Source organism: Corvus hawaiiensis, chromosome 5, assembly GCF_020740725.1.
Source record: "Corvus hawaiiensis isolate bCorHaw1 chromosome 5, bCorHaw1.pri.cur, whole genome shotgun sequence".
Lineage (NCBI taxonomy): Eukaryota > Metazoa > Chordata > Aves > Passeriformes > Corvidae > Corvus > Corvus hawaiiensis.
Window position 1 is genome coordinate 11,157,916 of NC_063217.1, and position 25,116 is coordinate 11,183,031.

A 25,116-nucleotide genomic window follows, 5' to 3' on the forward strand; every position below is an offset into this window, starting at 1 on the left:
TACTTTAGTCTATAATATCCACACATGCTGGCTCGAAGAGAAGCCCGGAGGTCTAGCCACGCAGCCTCTGATTTAGGGCGGCACACACAAAAGGATCAGAGGGGAGGTGCTCCTCACCCCAGGGAGCCGTCCCTTGAGCGGAGTGTGAGAGCACGCAGGTGGAGGCAAAGAAGCAGAGAGAGGGGACTCTCCGTATAGGTTCCACACAGAAGGTTTATTCCTGTGAAACAATGGGGGGAAGGAGACAGAGAGCCAAGGATCTGCACGTGTCCAGGGACTTTATAGTGGGGATAGGAAATGCGGGGATAAGGGGTACAGCCAATGGAATACTTAACAGGAGGTGGGGTTTAGGCTGAGGGAACCAATGGAAATAACACCAAGGAGGGACTTGGGGAAGGAGGCAATGGGGTGTTGAATACAACAGAACTTTCTAGAACTTATACATAGTAAATTAAGGGAAAGAAATATATATAGAATTATATATAAAATAGAAAGGGGAAAACATTCACCAACCATACAAAAGTATGCAGATAACTGAACTGGGGGATTATGGGCTCTCACCCTAACTACAGAGTGAGGCATTAAACCTCGGGGCCTGACCACCACTTCTTGGTGTCTGTGTTGTTCTCAGGGGTCAGGGTGGTTGTAGCCGCTTGCACCGCCACATTAGTCCTTGTGAAAAGTGCCACTTCCTCGGTTAAAACTAGGTATTTTCCTAACACATCTTTCATGTTTGCAGTTTAAGTTAAAGCCATGATTTTTGCAGTGGAATCTTTCACATTTCCCTGCTTTGCCCTCTTCATGTAGTTTCTGCAGTGAGGGCTGGACACTATGTGGGTACATACAGTGCTGTGCACGTTACTAGGCTGTGGTCACATTGCTGAAGAGTGCTGCCTTATCCCCTCATTTTTGTCATGTTCATGTGCCTCAAAACTCTTCAGCCATAGCTACTTCACACTGAAAAGCACTTGATGTGGTTGAATATAGGGAAAGGTTGATTTAGATCTGGTCACACATTTGTTTTTTGACCCGCAGAAATACAGCCTCACATCTGCAGTGAACTTCAACCAACCATTTTTGTTCCTTAGAGTTCTGTCACCTCTCGACAGCTGCAGGAGTCTGCACATTCAGAGCTCCTTGCAACACTGACACTTGGACTATAAGAACTTTAGTGTGAGTGCGTCTTTGTGTGTCTGTGAAGTCCATTAGGTTAGGATTAGGAGGCCTATAAACAGCTATGTTGTTTTATCATTGCTATTGAGCATTATTGTACAGAGCTGCATTCTTAGATTAGAGCCTTGATTGTAGAAAATAAAGCTAAAATACTGCCATGCAGTTTTCCCCCGTTTCTCTGTAACTCTTTTCAGCTCTAACCTTTCTGTGAGCTTCAGCCTAGAATATGTGGCAATTTTCTTTCCTTCTGCAAGTTTTTCATCAAACCTCTGAAATGTTACTCTTCCCAAGGTTTACTGTATCCCATGAACAGCCTTCCTGTACCATTCACCTGCTTTCTGTTTCTGGCTGGAAGTATGGCTGGTGTCATTGCACCATCTCTAATGTAGTCAGTAACAAAAGCCGGCAGAAAAGGCATTTTAGTGAGTCTCAAGTTCACCAAAGCATGTTTGAGCTATTTGTACTATAGGTAACAGTTTATTACTTTAGTACTGGCAAAAGGAGCTCATAGCTTTTCCAGCTGCTCCTCTTTTATCAGCATCACTGCACACCAGATGAATTTCTATTGCATGATTTAAAGTCAGTGAGATTAACTTAGTTTGAAATATTCCCTCAACTAGTGGCCAAAGAACCCAAACAAGAATGCTACTATTGGAATGGCACTTCATTCTGCTCAGCTGCTCTTGGTAGAAATCTGTGTGATACAGTGGTTTTTTATCTGTGGTAAAAAATGTGTCTACATGATGCAAAATTGCACATTGCTGTAGAGCCCTGTGATATCTATTTAAAGTGACAGCTGTCAGTTGTCTTGCTGAGAGGTCTTAATCTCAGTCACGCTATTTGCTGTGCTGAAGAGGCCCTAAGTAGGGCAGCTTTCAACCCTCTGGTCTTGTCATCACCATGTGAAATTTAGCCATTTTCCAAACTTGCTGGTACATGATATCCCCATGACTGTGTATACAGTTCTATTATTGTAAGATATCTCTTCAATTCTTTAAGGAGATTTTTCTCCTAAATGCGTTGACAGATGTGGGCCAAGTCTATGCTTTCTAGGCTAATAACCATTAAAAATGTGATCGTTGACTTCATTAAATCTTACTATTTATTTTTAATATGTTCTAATATCAAGTTCCAATTGGCCAGTATGTCTAACAATTCCCAACAGCAAAGTTCTTGGAGAAGGAGCATAACAGCAGTTGGCAGCAATCTCACAAGGTCACTTAACCCACCAGTCCTGTGAGGTTCTGCTTTTATTTTCAACACTGGTGCTTACAGGCATATCTTATTTCTTCACATATGGAAATTTTCTGTTGAATTTTTAATTGCTAGTTCTGCCACTCTGCTTTGCTTCTTAAAGTCTTTTCCATCTGATATGCATAGCAACATATCTTATATAATGTATCTGTAATGGATAATATCAAGGGAAAAAATCTAAACTTTCAAAACCTGTTACTTGAATTCATTTTGATTTTAAGAAAATAGGTTATCGTATAATGATAGGAAATTCAGTATTCTGGTTCACTAGCTGTGAAAGAAGTTATTAAAGAAGGGTGTGCATGTAGTTTTTAATCAAAATAGTTCTAGGTCATCTTTTATGTGGTATAGAATTAGCTTCCTTGTATTTGTGTCAGATTATAATAAAACTTGAAGATTTCTCACTCTTTCCGACCGAAGCCTTCCCTTAGATTTAACTGTTTGGGATTGTATCACAGCAAATGAAAGTGGGTAAAACTGTTTAGGTCATTTTGGGAGCTGTTTTGTTCAGCACACATCTGTCACATATTCCTTATGAGTAGGCTTGGGATTCCTAAAAGTATGTAATTAGTATATAGATTTATAAAGTAGTAGCTTTGAATTTGCTTTTTAGAACACTTGAGTCTCAGGCAGGCCAATATAAAAATTTTCTACAACTGCACAACTTTGCTTAGTGAATTGAACTAATCACTACAGTGTAAAACACAACACAGAATAGGGATAATTTGCTGGTTTATTCATTGTCATTATCTCCCAGGTAACAAATGACAGACCAAAAGGGAATGTCCTCAAGTTGTACCAGGGGAGGTTTAGGTTAGATAATGGGAAAAATTTCTTCACTGAAAGAATGTTCAGACATTGAGACAGGCTGCTCAGGGAAAAGGGGTGGAATCATCATCCCTGGAAGTGTTCAGAAGATGTGTGGATGTCATACTTGGGGACATGGTTTAGTGGTGAACACGGTGCTGCTGGTGCAATGGTTGGACTCTGATATTGGAAGTGCTTTCCAGCCTTAATGACTCTGTGAATTCTGCCACGAATCTTACCATTCATCACATATGAGGCTAAGCATGTTCCAGATACGTATTTGCAGATAGAAGGCCCAAGGACTGGAGCCCTTTGAAATATCATCCTAATCTATGCCCCAAAGATTGTATCATCTTTGTATCAGAGGTCAGCTCTTCCTTTAGTCTGGTTTATAATTCCAGTTTCAATCACCTATTCAATAGCTTTTAAAAATAATATTTCATTGCTTTCTTCCATGCATCCCTTCCTGCTTGGGAGGGATCCTTATAAACATCCATGGAGCTCCCTTACTTTCATCACTCTGATTCCTTCTTAAAATTCTCATTTGCTCTAACGGCTTGTAAAAAATAGCATTGATTAGCTGCTGGTGTACTGTGACTGACAGGCATCCTGTCAGGAAAATATTCTTCAGCAATTAGTGTCTGCTTCACCATTTGAACATATTTGTAGTTTCCTGCCTTATGCTTGCATTGTAAGGTCCTAGGAGGAAGCACCTTCTTGGAATTCTATGGATGTACAGCAACTGTGAAAAAAAGCATGCTAAACTAGAAACCTAAACCTTGCCACACACACTCTTCTGTAATTAATGAGTACTAATAATTAAAAAGCTCAAGTTCTTTCTAAGATGCATGCTATTACTCAAGAATGTTGGTTGTTGTATAGGTTTAGTTGTGATTCTGTTTGGGATATAGGGAGCAGAGAACGTGAATTTAGCCAAAAGATCTTTCTCGAATGAGATTTTTTATTTTCAGTGATATGAAAAAAATATTAATATAGATGGAAATCAGATTTTTGGAAATTCTGAATTTGCTTCTATTACAAAGTAGTGTTGTCTCACTGAAACTGGCATTTAACAAAGCACTTATTAGCATTGTTGAGGCAGCTGGTTCTTGGTTAGGATAGCATGCCTTTCTCTGTGTATAAGTCTGAAAATACTGTGTATCTCTAAGGCTGAATAAATTCAGTATTCAGATACGTTTCCTTGGAAACAACTCATAATTTAAAAACACAAGCAGCAATGCAGCCCTTATGTAATTTATTAATGTGAAAGACCTGGCTCTCGTGAGCCATATTAAATATATCAGCCTTTATTGGCAGGAAAAAGGAATTTTCTTTGATTACAAATACAGCTTTTCAAGCGCTATTAGATAGTGAGATATTTGTGAGTGGGGTTGATACTGCTGCTATTGTGCCAAATTGTGTTGCCCATTTGGGTGAAACAGTTCAATCACTTTCTTCCTGAAGAATACGAGTACTCAGGACATTCTCCCTATCTTAAGAACTTCCCTCTTTATTGCTGCTAGGGTGCTGCAATTTAGAAAGGGTTATCCTGCTCTTCCTTTTTTAAGATGCCACATTTCACAGAACAGAATTCCTAATTTGAGTTTAAACAAAGGAAAGTTTTCCTTTTGGTTCCTTCTCAGGGCACTATTTCAGCTATGTCCTTATTTGTACTGCAGTAGAATGAGTGATCCTCACAGATCTATATTCTAGACTCATAAAAATATATTGTGTCTCTGTCCCAAAGCAGTCTCCAGACTGGACTAAACAACACGTCAGTAAAGAATATAGTTAGGGCAGAATTGTTTGGGGCAGGGAATTTGGAATGAGAAAGGCCCAGTCACATTCTAGGTGGGAGAAGGACGTTGTTCATCTTCCCAAGCTTTTTATAGCTGAGATACCAGCTTAAGGAACTTAAGTCATGCAGCCTGAGAATTCAGTTCAGCTTTCTGAAGTGTCAGTGAAAGTACCTGTCAAACTGCCTGTGTACAAGGTCTCTAATAAGTTACTTTACTTGTCCCTTCCCTTAACCAGAATACATTGCTCATCCTTCTATTTCTTTTTGACTTCTTTCCTTACAAAGCTGCTGAAATGGTCTCCCAGAGTTAAAGTGGTTTTTTTTTGGTTTTGTAAACATCATCTTTTTAAAACAAAAAAACAAAAATCAGAGGAGTTATAACAAATAATTTCCCATCTTGAATTTATTGTGCTGCTCTGAAAGTCTTTGTTGTCCCAGGCATACTTCCCTAAAATCGCCTACCTGGCTTGAAGGACACTGTTTTTGGTTCACTGACATGCCTGAGATAATTTTGCAATCCCGTCTTTCTTGTGACCTTTATTCTGTAATATAAACACCTCAGACTATGTAGACATCTTAGATTTAGATCTGTTTGTGTATTTGTTTAAACAGATTTGCCATGTTCCACAATGTCAGGATACCAAAAGAAAATATACTGAATATAGCTGGAGATGTCACAGCTGAGGGGAAGTACTCAAGTTCAGTCAAGGTATGAAACAAGGCCTTGTTTCATTAAATATACAAAGACATAAGTAGGTTAAGAGACAGAGCAATGGGCCTCTTATGTTGGGAAGTACTGGATACCTGAACTGTTGACAATTTCACATGAGGTATGAATGTCAGTTTTTTAATTGCATTTTAGAGATATCTCAACTCACCTTGCTGACTTTACTGAACTTTGTGCTCTTTCCACGACCCTACTAATCCCAAAGAGTTTAGAGTGTGACTATGTTCAGGCAAGACTATTCTGAGTCCTGCCTGAATACATCATCTGAAGGAGTCAAGAAACAAAATTGCCAAAATTGCTTCTGATCATGCTACCAAGTTGCATCTTCATGGGGGTAAAATGAAATGTTAGCCTCAGCATTCATTCCGTGTCTTCTATTTGTTCAGGATGCTAAAGAGCGTTTCAGTGCAACTGTGGGATCCTTGTCCACTGGCAGAATTATGATCACTGGAATTTGCATGACCAATTTAAAGCTTGCCTTGGCCATAGCCATTCGCTTCTCAGCAGCTCGCCATCAGTTTGGACCAACTGAGAATGAAGAAATACCTGTCCTTGAATACCAAACACAGGTAAATATTTTGGAATTCAACCTAAACATTTTTATATAATGAAACTCACATTCAGAGCTACTGCAGATCACAATAGTGACTGTGAAGTTAGTGGATTAAAGTTGTCTGTGTCACCTGAAGCATCATTCTAGTTCAGCTGTGGGGGTTCATTCCAACTCAAAACCTTCTCCTGGCATGACCAGGCTTTTAACATAAATTCTTGGAATAGCAAAACCAAAACAATTCATGTTCCTCTGAAGTACCTACAAACATTTGTCTTCTAAAATAGTAACCTTTTCAGAGAAAGACTGTCTTACATGCACATGTGAAAGTACTGCAGATGTAGAAACTAGCATTTGCTTCAAAATATCAGTGCTTCTTTTGCTGCTACACTAATTTTCTCATTTGTAGCCTGTATGCTTTAAAAGAATGGCATTCATTGTGGAGAAGTCTCAAGCTAATACTGATTTGAAGAGGATTATAACCAAGGTTTACCTGTAGTATATGCAGATGAAAAAAATAGAAAAAGTATATGTAAAGTAACTGGGAAAAAGGGAAAACTCAGATCTGCTGAATGACAAAGGTTAATATATAAGAAGTGCTGAAAACAAACCTGCCCAGTTTGTCCTTGCAGTGTGGGTGCCTTTTTCCAGGTTGACATTTACCTTGCAATGTTGACAGATTTCATGGGTTTCTACAAACTGGTGAAAGGTGCCTTTCTTCCACCATTTCTGAATAAGCCAGGGCCTGCTTTCCACTATTCTTTGAATCTCTCAATTTTTCCCAGTTTTGGCTTGTTCTATGGGTTCTGCTTGGTGAAACTCATTCCCTTCCTCCTTTCCACAAAGACTTTCAAGCAGTTTTTCTTTTCCTTCATGAGCCCCATGAAATACTAACAACCTCTGTCATGTTCATACTGAAGAAATGTATGAATCCTGACTGACCCTGGCATGCCAGACATTTTATAAACACATGGCAAAAATACGTCTTTGGTCCCCAAAGCTTCAGTGAACTTTTTCCCTGGTTTAACGGAATGCTTATCACAAATTCATGAAATGTGAGAACTAAAATAATATAACCATAACTTGTATAAAGAGAACAATAAGCACCTACATAACTAAATGTAATTATGTTATAGGTGGTTATTTTTCTCTTCTCCATTAAGCAGTTTTCCATTTTGAACACAGTAAAAATTAATAGGTTGGTTCAATATAATAACTATTAAAAATATATATATATCAATTTGTGATCAAATCAATTTAATTCTTTTATTCCAGCAATGGCGTCTTTTTCCTTATCTGGCTGCTGCATATGCCTTAGATTATTTCTCAAAGTCCCTGTGTGGGAACTTTGTAGAGTTTTTTGCAGGTGTATTGACAAAGCAAAGGAGTCAGAGACAGGTGAGATATTTACATATTTCTTCTTCACTGAATTCTTACTATAATAAACTGTAAAATGTTAAATGGAGGATCTGTTTAGAAGTCTTAGGCTCCCTTATGATCAAGAGTGATAGAGCAATGTCTCAGAAATATGGGGCATACAAAATACTAATTAAAGTTGCATTTAGAAAAGCATTCAAATTAGTTTTGACGGAGTGATTAAAGTTTTATTGATTTCTGTGGGATTGAAGGTTATGTTCTCTTGCAGAATTTTTTATCATAAATATATTATGGTGGTGTAAATTCAGCTTATAACAGTTGTAAATGATTCTGCAGGGAGCATATATCAAAGATTTTCTGAAAATATACTTATCTTAATTCCTGCACAGACTCTGTGTGTCTGGCTTGAATTTGCAATTCAAATTCATGCATTAACATAAATATTTTTAGAGAAAAAAGTTGACTTTTGAGTTTTAACACTGAATTTTTCATCCACAATCAGCCCACTGGAAGTCATCCCTTTACAGAGGAAATAGTTTAACCTATCAGCCTCTGTGCAAAGACTGATTAATTTATCAAAAATTTGATTTAATCAAATTAGCTGCAGTATTGTGTTTTTACAGCATATAAATTTTATTTAGTTTTATAATATTTGGCAATAAAAAGATTTAGGGCCTACAAACTGGCTGTGTATTACTCAGGTCTTACTTAAATCCTCAAGCTTTTTTCAGCTAAAGTAAAGCTCATTAAATACTTTTGTACTAATGGCAGGGTATTTTAATTTCTCCTCTTGGCACAAACCACAGAAGAATCTATTTGATTTTTTTTTCCTGACACTTCATCTCTGTAGATCTTCAGTGCAGTCACTAATCTTAGGGAAAACAGTGGCTATCAGGAAAAAAAAATCATGATAGGAAAGAATCTCATTGTTGAAAATTTTAAGAATGTAATCCTTATGGATTTCTTTTTTTCTACAGGAGATCTTAAAAGAAATGACACCAACCAGGGAGGTGTTCTTAAACAAGCTTTGGTTGTATCATGCCCCTATCTCCAGAAACCAGAATTCCAAACACGTTTTCAAAGGAAAGTCAACAGAGTTAGTGTAAATGCAGGCTATTGTGATTCCCTGGAATCTCTGGGGGTGTATATATAAGTTTTCCTGCTCTTTGCAAAACTGATGCTTAAAAGATCAGTGAAAACTGTGTAAGGCAATAAATATTATAAATATCCTATTGCTGGCTGGGAAGAGAGGTACTTCTTATGTCACAGAAGGGATAGAAGCTTTTTGTGGACAGGCCACCCTCAACCACCTGCCTCTCCATTTTTGGGAGGGAAAGCTTGGCAGGTGGTAAACTAACTCACTCAATGCTGTGCTAGCTGGTACGTCTGAGCTAAGATGCACCCATGTGTCCATTACCTGACACAAATTATTGCTGTCCCATAAAAGAAAGTTGGTGCTGAAGGTTCCTCTGTTGTGGCAGGGTTTTTCTGTGGCACCAAAGAATATGCTTTGCACTTACATAGATCTCAGAAAGTTTTATGCCTGTATTACCAGTTACTGTTCATTATAAAGCAGTACACGTATCTATAGCTTTAGCTGGTCACCAACTTACTTTCTGTAAAAGTTATTCCTCATTTGTAACTTCTTTTTCACAAAGTTACAAATCTCTCCTTTCACAAAGGTGGATTTGGGACGTGAGATTCATGCTTTATCTGCTGCCAGCAAACCGCTGGCATCTTGGACTGCTCAGCAGGCAGCCCAGGAGTGCCGAGAAGCTTGTGGAGGACATGGTTACCTTGCCAGTAAGTTACAGACCACTGCATGCACTGATCGGAAAGAGACTGGTTATTTTGATGTGTTCTTTGATTGCTGTTGTGCCATGATGTCTGAATTTTAGCAATGTGTTTAGAAAGTATTTTATCCTCATATCCATATTTTTAAATTTTATTTCATACCTGAAGTCACAAAAAAACCCCACTAAACCCGTTTAGGATCTGCACCAGCGTTTGGGCAGACTCTATGAGTAATTCAGTCTCAGTTTCAAAAATAAAGATGCAGACTTTATAGATGAAAATTCCTCATATAAGTTAAATGCCACACTTTTCTAAAATCTTTACTGTACCAGGTAATCAGTGAACTTTCAAGCTCATCTGTTTGTAACAATAGTTCTACATACAAGAATAGACAGCTCTCTTGCATTTTGTCACAGAATAATTATTTACTCTCTCTTAGCTTCTACTAATACATTGCAATATATTAAACTACGCACTTGCTCTTATTAAGTGAATCGTCTGGGTGAAATCCGAAATGACAATGATCCAAACTGCACATATGAGGGAGATAACAACGTCCTGCTTCAGCAAACCAGCAACTACTTAATGAGCTGGATGAATTGCATAAGAGGTATGTTTTCATTGTGGAAGCTTATGCTAGACCCAACAGTGCGTAGCTAATGGAATTAGGAGGTAATTTCATACTGAAAGCAATTGACAGTCATTTAATAATTTTGTGGAGCATAAATAATGTGCTTCAGACTCCATCATATGGTACATTCACAATACAGAAATATTTGCTGCAAGAAATATTCTTTCTTCTGTCTTGCAGAAGCTAGCTAGTTGTTTTGCCATTCCTGCTCAGGTTAAGTCGTATCTTACTCCCTGAGAAGGGCAGTTTAGTTCAATGGAATTACCTCAGCACAGCATCCAGGTCTGGGGTCCTAAGCACAAGAAAGATGGGGAATTATTAGAGACGGTCCAGAGGAGGCCACCAAGATGCTCAGAGGCCTGGAACAGCTCTGCTATGAAGACAGGCTGAGAGAGTTGATTATGTTCAGCCTAGAGAAGAGAGGGTCCATTGGTTTGTTATGGCCTTCCAGTACTTATAAAAAAGAGGGAGAGCTATTTTTACATGGGCAGATAGTCATGGGCCAAAGGGGAATGGTTTTAAACTAAAAGATGAGAGATTCAGATCAGATGTTAGAAAGAAATTCTTCTCTGCAAGGGTGATGAGACACTGGCACAGGTTGCCTGGAGAAGTTGTGGATGCCCCATCCCTGGAACTGTTCAAGGCCAGGCTGGATAGGGCTTGGAGCAACGTGGTCTAGTGGAAGGTGTCCGTGTCCAGGATGGGAGGGTTGGAACAAGATGACGTTTAAGATCCCTTCCAGCCCAAACCATTCTATGATTCTATGATTCTGTGTTGGTAAAGTCATCATAAGTCTGCTTATTGTACTTGGGACAGTTCCTATCACCTGACTTGGTAGCAATATCCATCATCACATCTTGTAGTTCTCTAGATTTTGTTTCAGTTTTCCAGCAGTGAGTTTCACTAGCATCTTACAGAGCTGGAAAACTCAAGAAGTTGGAGTTGAAATCTTATGGGGGATAATTATAGGCAGTGATGTCAGGTTTTTCCACACTTGTCCACCAGTCCTCTTTTGGCTGGACTAGGCCATAATAAAATAAATATTATGGCCTAATTGCATCTGGCCTGTCAAGTGTATGCATGGCTTTGTAACAGGCTTTTAGTTCCAAAAAGTCTGATTTCTTTTCTCATAAATCATTTTTATTTTCTCTGCTATTTCAGATAAAGCTCCTTTTGAATCCCCTTTGGGAACAATAAACTTTTTGCAAGACTACCATCATATCCTTGGCTGGAAATTCACAGCCATTAGTGTTGAAGATTGCATGGACTCCTCAGGTAGGCTTCTGCTTTTATTAAACTGATTCTAGAATTTTAAATTCCTTTCCAAAGGAAAGGATCCACAAATTTGAGATTCAACCTCTGCTACTTATTAGGTATTTGTCATATTTGCTGACATTTTTTGTATTACATGCATTTTAATTTACTAAGAACATAGCTTGCATTTCAAAATACATTCTATTTTCCCTAACTTCATTTCTGGAATGGAGGATAGCATCAGATATTTTTCTTTCTCTTTCGTTCCTCTAAAATAACATCTCTGAGTTAGGGTTTTTTGCCACTGTATTGCTGTTTTCCAGTTCTAAGGGGATTGATTGCCACTACCTTCTATCACTAAAATATCTTCCTCTAGAAAACTGTACAAGGGATTGACAAGTATGTTGAAAAGGCATGAAGTTTGCCTGCTTTTGACAGTTGCTTTTGGTTGTATAGAGAAAAATGACTAATGGTGGAAAAAGAGTTCCCTGCAGTTTCCCTGCTTTACTCTGCCGTAATCGAGTCAAGTATGACATTAGATGCTGTTCCCATTTGTGTATCACTGTGAGCCCAGATTGGCCCTTGGAGGCAAAAACTAGAAGGAATACCAACACATAATGAGAGAGCAACAGCACATGTTCTCTCAGGTAATACCCACTGAACCAGACCACAGTTTTAAAAAATATCTGAATCTGTTTATTGATCCATTCTGTTAGAAACCGGACTGTTAATTTAGATGCCTGAATTTCAGCAGCATGTAAACACTCCCAATACCCTAAGGTATACTCTACATTAAATCTTCAGCTAAGAAACAAGCAAGTAGGGTTCATGCAAGGACTTTATGCTGAATAACTTTTTAACTTAATAGTTCTAGGCTGCTCTTAGAAATATGACACAATTATTTACAAAGTTTAAATGTGATTACATTCAGCCACCAGTGAAAACAATGTTGGAAGTCACATGCTTCCACTAATTGTGGACTGTCTTCTCTTCTTGTATTCTCAGAAGAGATTTCGTACCTTGCAGGCCTAAGTCTTAATATGGCAAAAAAATAGCAATCTAAAAAATTTATTCAAGTGAGAAGTCTAAACTGAGCTGTGGATATACCTCATCTTCCAGTTTGGGGTCAGTTTGAAGCAGTGTACGGCCAGACATGGTTATGTGTTCATTGTATACTCACAGTCTGACTGTCCTCCCCTGATACTTACTGTATCTGCATTAATGGACATTGTGTCATGTCAATAAATTGATTAACTAATGCTTTCACTTTTTATCTCAAGTAACAAAATCTGGGACTGCAGTAGAATTTTCGTGTGACTTCTTGCATCATAAATGTGGAGGTTAAGAATTTAGCTTTTCTCTTTCTCATAGTTCCTTTAGCAGCTTATAAATGGCTGGTTTGCTACCTGCTCCGAGAAAGTGCCCTAAAAATGAATAAGGAGAAACAGGCTGGAAGAAGTGATTTTGAGGCAAAAAACAACTGTCAGGTAATACTTATTAATCTTTCTTATGTTATTTATTTATTTTCATCCAAGTCTGTCAGCTTCTGTCAGTTTTACCTTCTTGTGTCGTAAAGTGCAATTTCCCAAACCATAAAGCAGTAAGTCAAGTAACTAATAAAACTTAATACCTGACCATGTGCATTGCATAGAACATGATAGCAGGACAGTTGCCATTAGCAAAAGTCTTCCAGGATATATTTCCCTTCAGAAATGTTGCAGGCATGTGCTGTGTGATGTTGGCAACTTTGATAGCACAACTTCTGAAGACTAAATCTGCGAGTATTAAATACACTGCAGCATCTGATTGTTACTTCTCCATCTGTGCTTGTGGCCAAATACATACTGTGGGAAAGAATCTTGCTCTGGCAGGTAGGTAAACTAGATGACCTAATAGGTCTTTTTCATCTCTAATTCCTATAGTGCAAAGTACTCGTGAAAGATACCAGACTGACAGCATTGGAACCTGAAAAGGAAACATTGACAATTTACATATAGCAGATCCACAATCTCACCAGAGAGTTTTAACAGCTAGGAATGGCTTAACTCCAAATTTCAGTATATATCCCCAAGCTCACCAGATTCCTCTGCTACCTCCATGAGAAAAACTGGCTCACATCCAAAGAATGAACACTTGTTATTTGTCACCAAGAAAGATCAGTTCCCTGAAGATGGTCAGTGTCATTTACCTTATCTGCAAAGCTCATTAAAGAACAGCAGGAAGGGATATTTAATATTTAATTCTGCACCTAGAAAGAGCCAGCCTGTCTTCAACAGGGGATGATCTGTTTGAAACCACTGGTAGAGTGGAGAAAATCTTTCCTGTTTTTACCCTAGAAGCAGCTTATTAAAGAAACTCTTCAGGGTCCACTCCAGAATGGGAATTGCCAGAAATTCCAGTCTGATTGCCTGTCAGCTGGCCAGATTTTGGTGAAGCTGGTGCTGGGGTCAGTGCATTAGAGAGAGTGGTGGGCTCAGAAGTATGAAGATTTTCTTCTCTATTATATTTAAAATTCAAAGATACTCAGGCACACAACTGCTTTTGAAACAGGCGTTGATATCCTTTAGGTCATTAGTTTTTCTTTTCTCCCTGCAATTCATCCTCAGGACAGGAGGACTTTTTATTTTAATGTCATGCCTCAAAAACATCTGAGAATTATTTACAAGCTGTGCTTTGAAGAGATGTACGTATTTGATTTAAAACTTTCTGGGCATGAAGAAACACTTTTCTGTCAGCCCAGTGGTTGACTAATACAAAATATTTGTTCATGCTGTGGGGGATCTGGAAGAGATTCCTAGCCTAGGCCTAGGTTATTTTGGTTTGGGGGCAACTTGATAGAAACAATACAGAAGTGCAAGCAAAGGTAAAGAGGAAAATAAAATTATAGGGGAGAATAACAGGAAACTAATTCTTAATGTTTCATTTGTTAAGACATTTCATTCTGACTAGGGAATTAACATTCATATCTCAAAAACTCCAACTAGTAAGTGGGCAGTCCTCTGTAATCCTGCAGAGACAAAATGTGTATTTTGCTGTTCATATATGCATCTGAGCTTGGACATAAGTGTGCCACTGGGCAGCTGTTGAGACAGACAGTGATCTTTGGAATATGCCTTTTTTACATGCCGCAGTGGATTTAAATGCAAGGATAATGCAAGTATTTAAAAGAAAAAAATAAAACTGATCAAGTAATTCTACATGAAAAAACACAACCCAACCACCTAACCCTTAACAAGTGAGCTAAACCCAAACAAGAGTTACATTATTGCAACAAGTCAGCCAGGACAGCAATGGCATTACATTCCCCTGCTGTTCACCAGCTAGAATGTCAGTCAGTGATCTATTTCATGGTAGTACATATAGCAAAGGTGCAGTATATAAATGTAGACAAGTGTTCCTATGTAAGTACATACAATCACTTAAGGTTTTATACTCTGCATTAACAGTAACTGGTGACCTGTCTTTCTCATCAGATAGTTGGCAAGGACTAGTTGCATAGTTCCTTCAAAACATACTGCAATCTGTTTCAATCCATCAACAGAATTCACTCATGCTGACATGATCAGATTTTTGTCTATTATTTGAAGGGACTGTAAAAATTTTTCAATAGGAATATTTTATCCTCTTTATAAAACTCTGGATCGTATTAAGTAAATATAAATCTACCTTTTACTTCTTAGAGTTATATAGGTTTATTAACAATCCTAAAATCAGCAAACATTACTTTACATTGTCTTCTTTCTGCTGTAGCTTCTTAATCCCATAAAGCCTGGGTGCAACTGCCAAATTACACTGGTAATAGGCGTGAAATCTTATTTCTAAGAGGCATTTCATGAGACATTTCATAACTAACCTTTGCATAGACATTGTGGAAAGTGTTTTCTCCTGCTGTTTCTTTGAATTTCTCAAGCTCGATCATCACACCTAAATCAACAGAACTCCACTAAGTTCAGACCAATGCCATTCTGCACAGGCTGAGGACTGGTTCTTTGCATTTTGTTACTGAGTGTCCTTCTTCCCTGTCCCCTAAGGTGTACTACTGTCGGTCTCTGGCGATTGCTTTTATTGAGCAAACAGTCTTACAACGGTACCACGACTACACTCACGATACCAGCGTCCCGGTGGCTCTGCAGCCAGTGCTTAGGAGCCTCAGTGCTCTCTATGGGCTCTGGTCCTTGAGTAAACACCTGGCTGTGCTCTACCAAGGTGAGATCAGCTCCCTGAATATGCTGTGCATGTCACTTTTATAAAGTCCTGATTTGGCCGGGGCAGGGAATCCTAGTGATGATTTCTGCTAGAGCATTTTCTTACTGCTTGTTTAATATAAAACAATCATTCTCCACCAAATTTTCAGGAGCAGGAATCTGCAGTGAAAATTAACCCAAAAGGCTCTATTTTACCTCAGAGATAATGGAGAGATTACAAGTTTTGCTGTGATCCAGTGCTTGTGTGAGAGGATGAGGCGTAAGCAGCACGATGCTGTAGCATAGCTTGTCACTGCAAAAGGCTCTACGTAGCTGAGATGAACAATTTTGCAGTCAGCTCATTAATGAAATACTGTCAGTTCAGTTACACAGGTGCAGCTACTTAGTCTTGACTACTGGACTCATGAACTTCGCAAAAAATTTGTATCAGTGTAATCTTAACCGGTATAAGCTTATCTGTGAATGTTTTTAAGGTGGCTATGCTTCAGGTGAACAACCTGGGAGATTTATTCAGAATGCTATTCTGGAGCTCTGCTACAGGGTAAGCCTGTTTATTGTGATTAAATAATAATATAGTATATAAATACTAAAAAAGAGATACATGGTTTATAGTCATCAGATTATTCTGTACTTCAAGGGGTAAATTAGCAGGATATTACATTAATGGTTCCTGAATAATTTTCTGTAAACTTCAGCAACTCATTGACCATGAATCTAGTCTTAATTTATTTACCAGTAAATGGAAAACAGTATGTCCTACAAAATAACACCATAGCATCTGTGGCCTTGCAATCTTCAGTGGAAAGCCAGTGAAATATTTCAATCCAGTTCTTTTTATTTCATTATTGAGTTAGTTTGTGATTTTTTTTTTCTTAGCACAAAAGCTTTCCAAACTGTAACATATTCTTTGCAGGTCAGCAAAATTTCAAAGAAGAATCTGGTCATTATATTTTTAAAGTCCAAAAGTATATGTGTTTATATGTGTAAACAGCAGTATATTGGTTAACATGTGTTCAAACCCCCCTAAGTAAAGGAGGAAGACATTTAAAGTACAGTCTCTTTTGGCACTTATCCTGGGAGTGAAAAAAATCAAAATAAAACTAGGCTATTTATTGTGGATTTCTCTTAAATTATCGAAGCTGGTACTTTATGAAAATAATTTTTATGCTGCTCTGTAGTTGAGCCATAGACAACTACAGAAGTTGTCAGAAGTATGTCTTTTGGTTTTAAACAGTTGAAAGATGATGCAGTTGCCCTCGTTGATGTCTTTGCTCCTCCCGACTTCATTCTCAATTCTCCCATAGGTAAAGCAAGTGGAGAGGTAAGCAAACCCATTGTAAAATTTGTAAGTTTAATCATGAAGATTATTGCCTGTAAATAGCCTTAACATATTCAAGACATTTCACAAGTACAAAAGAAAAGAAAGACACTTTTTCAGCGGAAAATACTACCTGAGTTAAATGATGTCAGCAGAAAATGAGGTTTTGCATTTACTGGAGATAAGCTTCACTGGGAAACTTGTGCAGTATTGCTGTAGTTTGCTGTTGTGGGCATCTGTGCACTGAACCAAAAAAGGGCTGAAGGAAATTTTTTGGTGTAGTTACACAAAGTAAGAGTTAAGAGCATAGGAATGGCCATACTGGATTCAGTTCACAGAATACTCTGTGACTGACAGAGACGGATGGCCAAAGAGAATGCTGCTAAACAGATGAAACAGTGAGGTGTTCTTTCCCTGATGTCTCAGCTGTTGGAAGTTTAAGAGATGTCTCATGCCATAGGTTCTGTTTGTATCATTCTGTGTAGTAGCCACAGATGTGTCTATTCTTCATTTTTTCCATCCATTTTCAAATTCAGCTGTCATTTTGCTTATATCACACCATCATTTCTACAATTTAATTATGAGTATTGTGAGAAAATACTTCCTAATCCCAGTCCATATCTATTTACTGTCTGTGAGAGCCTTTTCATTGCTCTGACAGATCTTGTTTTCCTTCTCTGTGTATTTTCTGCTTCTACCATATTCTTTCTGAACTGGCATAACCAGACCTACAAGCAGGACTCAGAATGTGGGTGCACCATGGAGTTGGCTACAACAGCTCCTGGTCCTTCCCTGCCTTTTTTTTTTGGACATAGTTCAAGATCTGCATTTTATTCCAAAGTCTCAGCAAACCAGAATTCTTGGGCCAAACCTGCTCATCGGGGCCAAGCTGTGGGATAACTGTTCTGTAGAGACCAGTGTCACAGTACAGTAGTTTGGGTGGACACTCTAGACAGTCCCTGGAGCCTGGGTCCACTGCCAGGGTGTTTGACACCGGAATGCTGCATCAAACGGACTCCGTGGTTTTCAGTACTCCCTGTGACTTCTTGTCTAAAGCTGCCCATTGTTCCCATGGTGATCAAGCAATACAGAAGGCAGAACAGATGTTTCTAAGCTGACCTAACACAATGATTACTTTGTTAACACAGTCTTTGCAAATGAGACAGGGAAGTCTGGCTCTACCTATCCAGCCATTTCCTAGAGGTCTGTAATCATCACTGGAAACTTTGTTTCCATTTGTATAGGTTTTTGAGGTTAAATTAATGCAAGAGGTCATGGGAGGGAAGCTCCAAAGGTAACTCTTCAGTTAAGGAGCATAGTTTGTATGAATGTTAAGAGTCTCTGTATTGGCTAAAAGCCCATTTTAACACATTTTTCTGTCTCTAGCAGAAGTGAACAAATGCTGCAGGCAGAAATATAAAATATGGTACAAGTTCACAGTGATCCGTTCCTAGAATAGTATCCTAATAGTATTCTAGCAGTCACCTGGAGGTTTCCTATCAGCAGCTGATAAAGCTGTCATGTGATGGATTTGGCTGTCTCCTCATTGGGTAGCTCTTAGCTCTTGCAAATGCAGAAGCCACAGAGACTTATTAATATTAGGAGTATAATATGTGAGAAATGCACATAGGAACCTTAAACACTTCCTCATGTACTTAATTTTTTATAAATTCATTAAATCATTGAGAAAATAATTTCAATCAGTGCTCTTCAATCCATGTTCTGTAGAGTTCAGGAAGGTTTTCTGAACTGCCTGTAAGTCTGTGGTTTTCAATTTGTGTAAATATTTTCAACTGAAATTTGATAAAAGCTGCCAATCTCTCACTCAAAAAAAAAACTTAATAAAGATCCTTGTCTCCTGGCTGTCTATATTTAATCCTCTATTCATTGTTATCATTATGTTTATTCTTGCCTGTACATAATTATTCAAATTTGTTATCTAGAAATTCAATCAAAATCTCATTTCAATCAATAAGTTAAATAATTTACCTTGCAGAAGTTTTCTTTGTTTCTTCAAAGGCATTAATCCTTTTTTATTATGATTTTGCAGTTATATAAAAATATGTGGGGAGAGATCCTTCAAGGCAACAAAGCTCTGAACAGACCTTCATGGTGGGCAGAATTTTGTATTAATAAGCCTGTTATAGGCAGGCTGAGGTCAAGATTGTAAACCAAACAACTTGTAAGAGTCTGGATGGGCCTGAGATGGATACCTCATTTCAAACATCAGGAGGAAACGAGACCATATGTCAAACACTGAAAATAGAAGAGATTTTCATGAGAGTTGCCAAGTTTTAAAGTAACTTTGAAATCAAGTCCAACTTGATGTCAGGGACTGTTAACATAATAATGACAAGAGCAAGAGCAACACGTTGCACACTATACATATTTACTCAATTAAATGTAAAAAATGAAGATTCATTATGATTGCTGCTTTGCAAAGTTTATATAAAAGAAATTTTCCAATCAATCTCTTGTTGTTACTTTCGTATTATAGAAGGTAAATAATTTAAAAACATTTGCCACCAGGGATTATGAATAAGCTGATAAAAGCAAAAAAAAATTTAGGACAAATTTTGGAAAAATGCCTGTATTAACAGTGATCATAGTGAGAGAAAAATTGGGGAGCATCTTGCAGAGAACCAACCTATATCACCTCTCAGAAAAAAAGAAGAGATAAGGAGAAGCAATTATTTCCATGTTAACAAAGCCAGGTATTCATCCCTGGAGGCACGGGATGCCTTTGGGAGCTTGCTAACTGCCCCAGTTCTAAGGAACCAAACAGTGAGTAACGTGGCAATATCAAAAGATGGCTCTGATTAGTGGCACCCTGTGTTGTCTTAGCTCAGAAGTGGGAAGTTGGAAACAGTCACCCAGCTTTTAGCTGAAAGGAATGTTCTTTTAGTAAAGATAACTTCCTAGCTAGACCCAGAGCAGTCTTGAATATTAATAAATTTTCCACCACAAGTTCAAGGTCAACTAAAAATGATCACCCTCAACACACTTCAGTTAAAAAAAAAATGTAAAAAAAGCAGCCTGAAATTCTGTAACTGTTGTTTAGAGTTCCATTGGAAAAGTGGATAAAAAAAAATCTTGTTAAACTTTGCCTCCATTTTTTCTTCTTTTCTAGTGAGGTACCAGAATTCAGGATGTCCCAATAGGAGCTCTTTTTCTTGCAACTGAAATGTAAGAAAGCTTAACCTTCTTTGCTAAAAAAAAAAAAAAACCCAGCATAAAGTATTTATTTTCTTTGAAATGTTTTGCCTCTTTCAATAAAGTCTAATAGGTGGCATCATCCTATGGAAAAAAAAATAGATCAATACAGCTAAACACTTGTCATTAGATATTATGGAATCATGGGGTCTCATAATTATCTTTAGGAATTTTCCATATCCTTAGGGAATCCAACAAGTGTCTCCTACCTGGATTTTTGCAGGTCTGAAGGAAACAGGCAGAGCTCATTATGCCCGATATCCAGTGTGAACACCAGGAACTTTGGCAGTGAAAAAGTCAAATGAGGAAGAGAAGCCATGCTACATGAAATGTAGTAGCATTGATCTGTCACTCCACGTTCTGTACTATCAATGCTGATCAGCATCATTATTTCACTGTCATACATGTCTGTGATTTCACCATCACCTCTGAGCTCTTCATAAGTGATACAGTCTTTTCTTGCCTCCTTCCTCACAGCTGGGAAACAGATGTGTGTAAATCTTGCATATAAACTGTAAGTCTGTTTATGAAGCCTTGTTAGCCCAGAAGAAAACACAAAGGTATTTGGCATACAGCTTAAGCCACCTTCATCCCAATAAAACCACCGCAAAACTGTGTCACAGTAGCACAGACCTGAAGACCTGGTGAACCACAAGGATACTCACCAAACACATGACAAGATAAACAGACACCCTGTAAAAATATATCCCTAAGCTGTTCCTGCTAATCTTATTTATTATGACTATTCTGGCAATAGCCAAACTCCCTGATAAAAGCTGAGTCCCTCTCTGCTGATAAAGACTGTACAAACTGGCAGGGAAAAGTGCTGTTTGTTCTGAAAAGCTTCTAACTTCAACTAAAGCAAGCACTGCAGAGGCTGCACCAGGAAGGACATGATTATGGGCAGGCAAAGTGGGATGCTCAGTTTAATAGCACGGTTATGGACCCTAAATATGGAACGTCAGACAGCCTGCAGTAAGCTTGGAGCTTCATGGGACCCTTGGATACCTGGTTAATGGCAGGAGTCACAGACCTGAGCACCAAAGCTGAAATAAGTAGATACACTGTGAGGCCTTGGGGATTTACTCTTCAAAAAATCCCCAGCCATGGAGTGCTGGTGGCTGCTCACCAGGGCTGTTTGCAAGCTCAGTGCAGGTGTTCAGCAGCTGTCAGGCTTTACATGCTGCAGCAAAGGCTGTCATTCTTTACTCTCACACCCAGTACAAAGCCATGGGGCAGCAAAGGCAGGCTCATTCTGTGGACCAGAGCCACTCTGCACTCAACATTATCAAAAGTAGTATTTTCTGTATGAATACCTGGATAACTGTGATCAGGTTCTTTAATTGAGTATGACTGTGAATTTCTGACCTGTATTTTTAGCCAGACCTGTGTAATCAAATGAGCAAAATATCCTTTTCCTCTGAAGTCAACAGCCAAAGGTTCCAGAGGTCTTCTACATCCAGCTTCTCAGAGCAGGAGAATTTGTAAGTTTGAACTTGCAGAGCTGCAGCATGGAAAGAAAGAGATGTCATGAAATTTGGCATCCTATTATCTACTAAATCATAGGGCAATAATTCAACAACTACCACAAGATGTCATTATTATATGCAGTTTCTTCCTCTTTGTAGAACATTAAATAAAAGAGGCCTCTGGCAGAACAGAGAAGTCATTTCCCTCCACTTCAAATGCCAAATAAAGTTGGATGTGTCATTTTGTCTTGGTTGGGGAGCTGGGTCAAAGTCAGTCAAATAGCTTCAGTCCAAAACAATCTGGCCACAGGAATCTGTCCTTTTAAGCTGCTGCGTGAAGGCACCAGGAAGTTGAATCCAAGTAGGCCTGAAAGAGCCCTAACACTGCTTCCCTAGTGCCCTGTGCCCTGCTTCTCTCCTGGAGAATGGCAGTTTTCTGCTTTGTGACTGTCAAACCACCGACCTGCCCAGGGTATTTCAAACCAGGTATTTCTTCTATGGTAAAATACTTCTGCTGATGTGACTCAAAGCAAAAAGTTTCTAACAGAATTAAATTGTTTATGTGCATTAGAACACTGAGTGCACACACCTCCCTTGCTGATGTGTCAAGATAAATACATGAATATTACACATCACCTTTTTAGGATTGATAGTTTCAGGAGAAATGTTTTATGGGTCAGATGGAAGCTCTGCCATCCTTTACAGCTGCAGTTCTGTGGATGTGGATTCAGAGGTGCTTGTTTTCTGCAGGAATAAGTAGACTCATATGCTGCTGTTTCTATCTGAAAGCCTCCTTTCCACTGTAATAAATGATTTATCATGCATTCTGCAGGGTTGCAATTTCCTCTTCTGTTTGCCTTTGTTCATATATTTTCTTTACTGACTTAATGTGTTTTCAAACACGAGTGGTGATTTCATACCAGCACATGCTACCAGCATGACCAGTCTCTCAGCTGTATGGACATCAGAGAGGCCTGTGTGTCCTCTGGTAGCACCATACCTCCACAGGCCTCAAGTGTTTTGTTATGCCCACTTCTCATTAGCCTGAGATCAGAGTAAGATAATTTTAACTTGGTTCAATGGCCCAAGGAGCAGCATAGGCAAAGGGGAGCTCTCTGCATGAGGCATCCATGTGATGGTATAATCTGAGCCACACGCTCCAGCCAAGTGGGGGTCAGCTGGATCGCAGCAGGCTGCCCACAGCACTGTCAGTGGCAACAGAAGCAGAAAGCTTCGTTCTTCTCCAAGCAAGTCAAGTCACAGGTTTATGAAATACAAGCAGAGCATTTCACATCAGTTCCTTTCAAGGCAAAGAGAGGGGTAAATGCTGAGAACAGCAGTTCTGCTGACTATCTTGCCTTGTTTTTTTCTCCAGTGTTTGCCGCCTGGTTGCGTTTGTTCGGTATTCCCACAGCATGAATCTCTCTTGAATAAATTCAAGTTCCATCAGGAATTCCTTCACAGTGTTTGTCAAACAGTAGACTAGTAACTGTGTGGCTAGAAAAATTTCCAGTGTATATCCTGAAGACAATTTACACATTTTTACATTTTTTGTTTGGTCAGCTTTAGTATCCAGCATCTGCTGAGATTTGCAGCAGTCTCCAAAGACCCACTGTCATTGGGCATTTGCTACCTTCACCTGCCCATGTTCTTCCATCCTCCTGCCCTTCCTGACTCATTTCACTTGTCTCTGCTCAGAGCTTTGCTAAATACTCATTTTTGCCAAATTATAAAATATCATTGTTATTCCTCCTTTTAAGCAAAGGATATTTTTAGATTGTATGTTCTTGGATAGAAAAAATGCCTCAATTCATAATGTCAGTTTTGTTTAGAAGGGCAGTTGCCTGCAGCATATTTGCCACGGAGAGATAACCAGGAGTTAACCTGTAGAAAGACCAACATGGATCAGGTGTTTGTCCCATGACTGTGACTGAGATGTGATTCATGCTTTCCATGTGTGATCCATGGGCCAGGACAGGTTCCAGAGCATCCAGAGGAAAGCCACCATACTGCCACTGTGATGCACAGCATATACTGCACTTACCACCTCCTTACCACATCCACAGGGTTTTTTGGGGCAGCCTGTTCACAAGCAGTGGGACTGAGAATGAAACGTCTTTCAACACTGTGATGTGCTCTTTTTGTAAAATGTAAGAATCAAAACAAGAATCTATAGACAGACATAATTTCCTATGGCAAAAATATGAGCTTCGATGACAAAATTGTTTATAAAGAGGCAGAAGAAGTATTCAGCAAGTGGTTCTGCTCTGTATTTACATGCTCTTATCACTGGGATGTGATGAAACACTTTTCAATCCCTCAGCAACCCAGGAAGCTGTTAAGCAATACATACTATGGTAAACACTAAAATCAGCAGATCCATGTAACAAAAGATGGTGAAGGCTTTACTAGAAAGACTTGACTGGCTTAAGTATACTCATTTCTCTTGTATTTAAGAGTATCAAAGAAATTCCACCAGATTAGAGCTTGCTGTTCTACCAATATTTTAAAAGAAAAGTGGTGAACTTGATTCGATGACAAACAAACTACTGGAAACCTGAAGGGGGATTCAACTAATAAAATAATTGTCATATACTAATACAAAAAATATCAATCAGAAATTTTACAGAAAATACAATGTTTCAGACAAACCTGATTTCATCCCAGGTATTCTCAAACTCTGGGTTTTGCAACACAGACATTTACCTTTAACACACCATAGTTAGTGTCACATGACACTGAGATGAAAAAAATCAGCATTCTGTCTGTCAGCAAACACACTTGAATTGGGTTAGGAGCTTCATGACTGACAGGATCTCAGGAAGCCCTCAGTGGAGAAATCAGTCTGTGTGCTTTAGGGATGTTCTTAAGGATAATCCTAGACCTGCCACTGCTTATTATTTTCCTCAGCAACCTGGAAATTATTTTAAAATCTCTTTATTAAAATGTGCAGAATTGGTGGACTGGTAAATTAGGAGAGAACAAACATAATCTGAAATTATTAATAAATTTAAACCAGACTGGTTTTGCTGACCCAAGTATGCAACATCTTCAAAAAATGTAGGGGTAAAGAGAGATTTTGTCATCCTAGGTCAGCCAGAGCTGAGGGAAGGTGAATGCTTTTCCCTCCACACTGGCTGGTTGCTCTCATTAAAGACTGACCTCCACTGATGTATTTGGGAGAGAATTGAATTTTTTCTAAATGCTACAGGAGTGTCACAGGAAGAGTAAGAAAATGCAAGATAATTATAACCTTAATATGATCAGAGAATTGATTCTTGTCCAGTCCTACTGTTAAAAAGCCACATCCAAATGCCAGCCCTGCCTAGAAAATGGAAACTGTGGATGAGTATTCATTTGTGCTTGCAGAAATCATATGCCAAACTCCTGCTTTCCTTACAGGGCACAAACTAACAGAAATGAGCAAAAATATTGAATTCAAAGCCAGGGAAGTGTGGTACAACAGGAAAGTGAAAAAACTAAATGTTTAGCATGTCAAAGAGAAGCTTAAAATATGAAGCAATTTCAGTATTACAGGCTTCTCCA

General features: G+C 38.6%; 1 protein-coding gene across 6 annotated transcripts in view; it reads left to right on the forward strand.

The window, feature by feature from the left end:
• Positions 1-19,358, forward strand: part of ACOX3 (acyl-CoA oxidase 3, pristanoyl) — a 38,813-nt gene extending 19,455 nt beyond the window's left edge. For 5 of the 6 annotated variants that reach the window (XM_048302903.1, XM_048302905.1, XM_048302901.1 and 2 more), the window contains 11 exons: positions 5,645-5,741; positions 6,146-6,328; positions 7,585-7,707; positions 9,369-9,489; positions 9,971-10,090; positions 11,273-11,386; positions 12,737-12,852; positions 15,397-15,571; positions 16,044-16,111; positions 16,805-16,891; positions 18,939-19,358. In XM_048302903.1, coding sequence (XP_048158860.1) covers positions 5,645-5,741; positions 6,146-6,328; positions 7,585-7,707; positions 9,369-9,489; positions 9,971-10,090; positions 11,273-11,386; positions 12,737-12,852; positions 15,397-15,571; positions 16,044-16,111; positions 16,805-16,891; positions 18,939-19,058 — 1,324 coding nt within the window. In that variant the 3' untranslated portion in view covers positions 19,059-19,358. Of the gene's footprint in view, positions 1-5,644; positions 5,742-6,145; positions 6,329-7,584; positions 7,708-9,368; positions 9,490-9,970; positions 10,091-11,272; positions 11,387-12,736; positions 12,853-13,075; positions 13,237-15,396; positions 15,572-16,043; positions 16,112-16,804; positions 16,892-18,938 lie in introns of those variants that run through there. The other variant, XR_007203491.1, reaches the window with a different exon arrangement.
• The last annotated feature ends 5,758 nt before the right edge of the window (positions 19,359-25,116 follow it).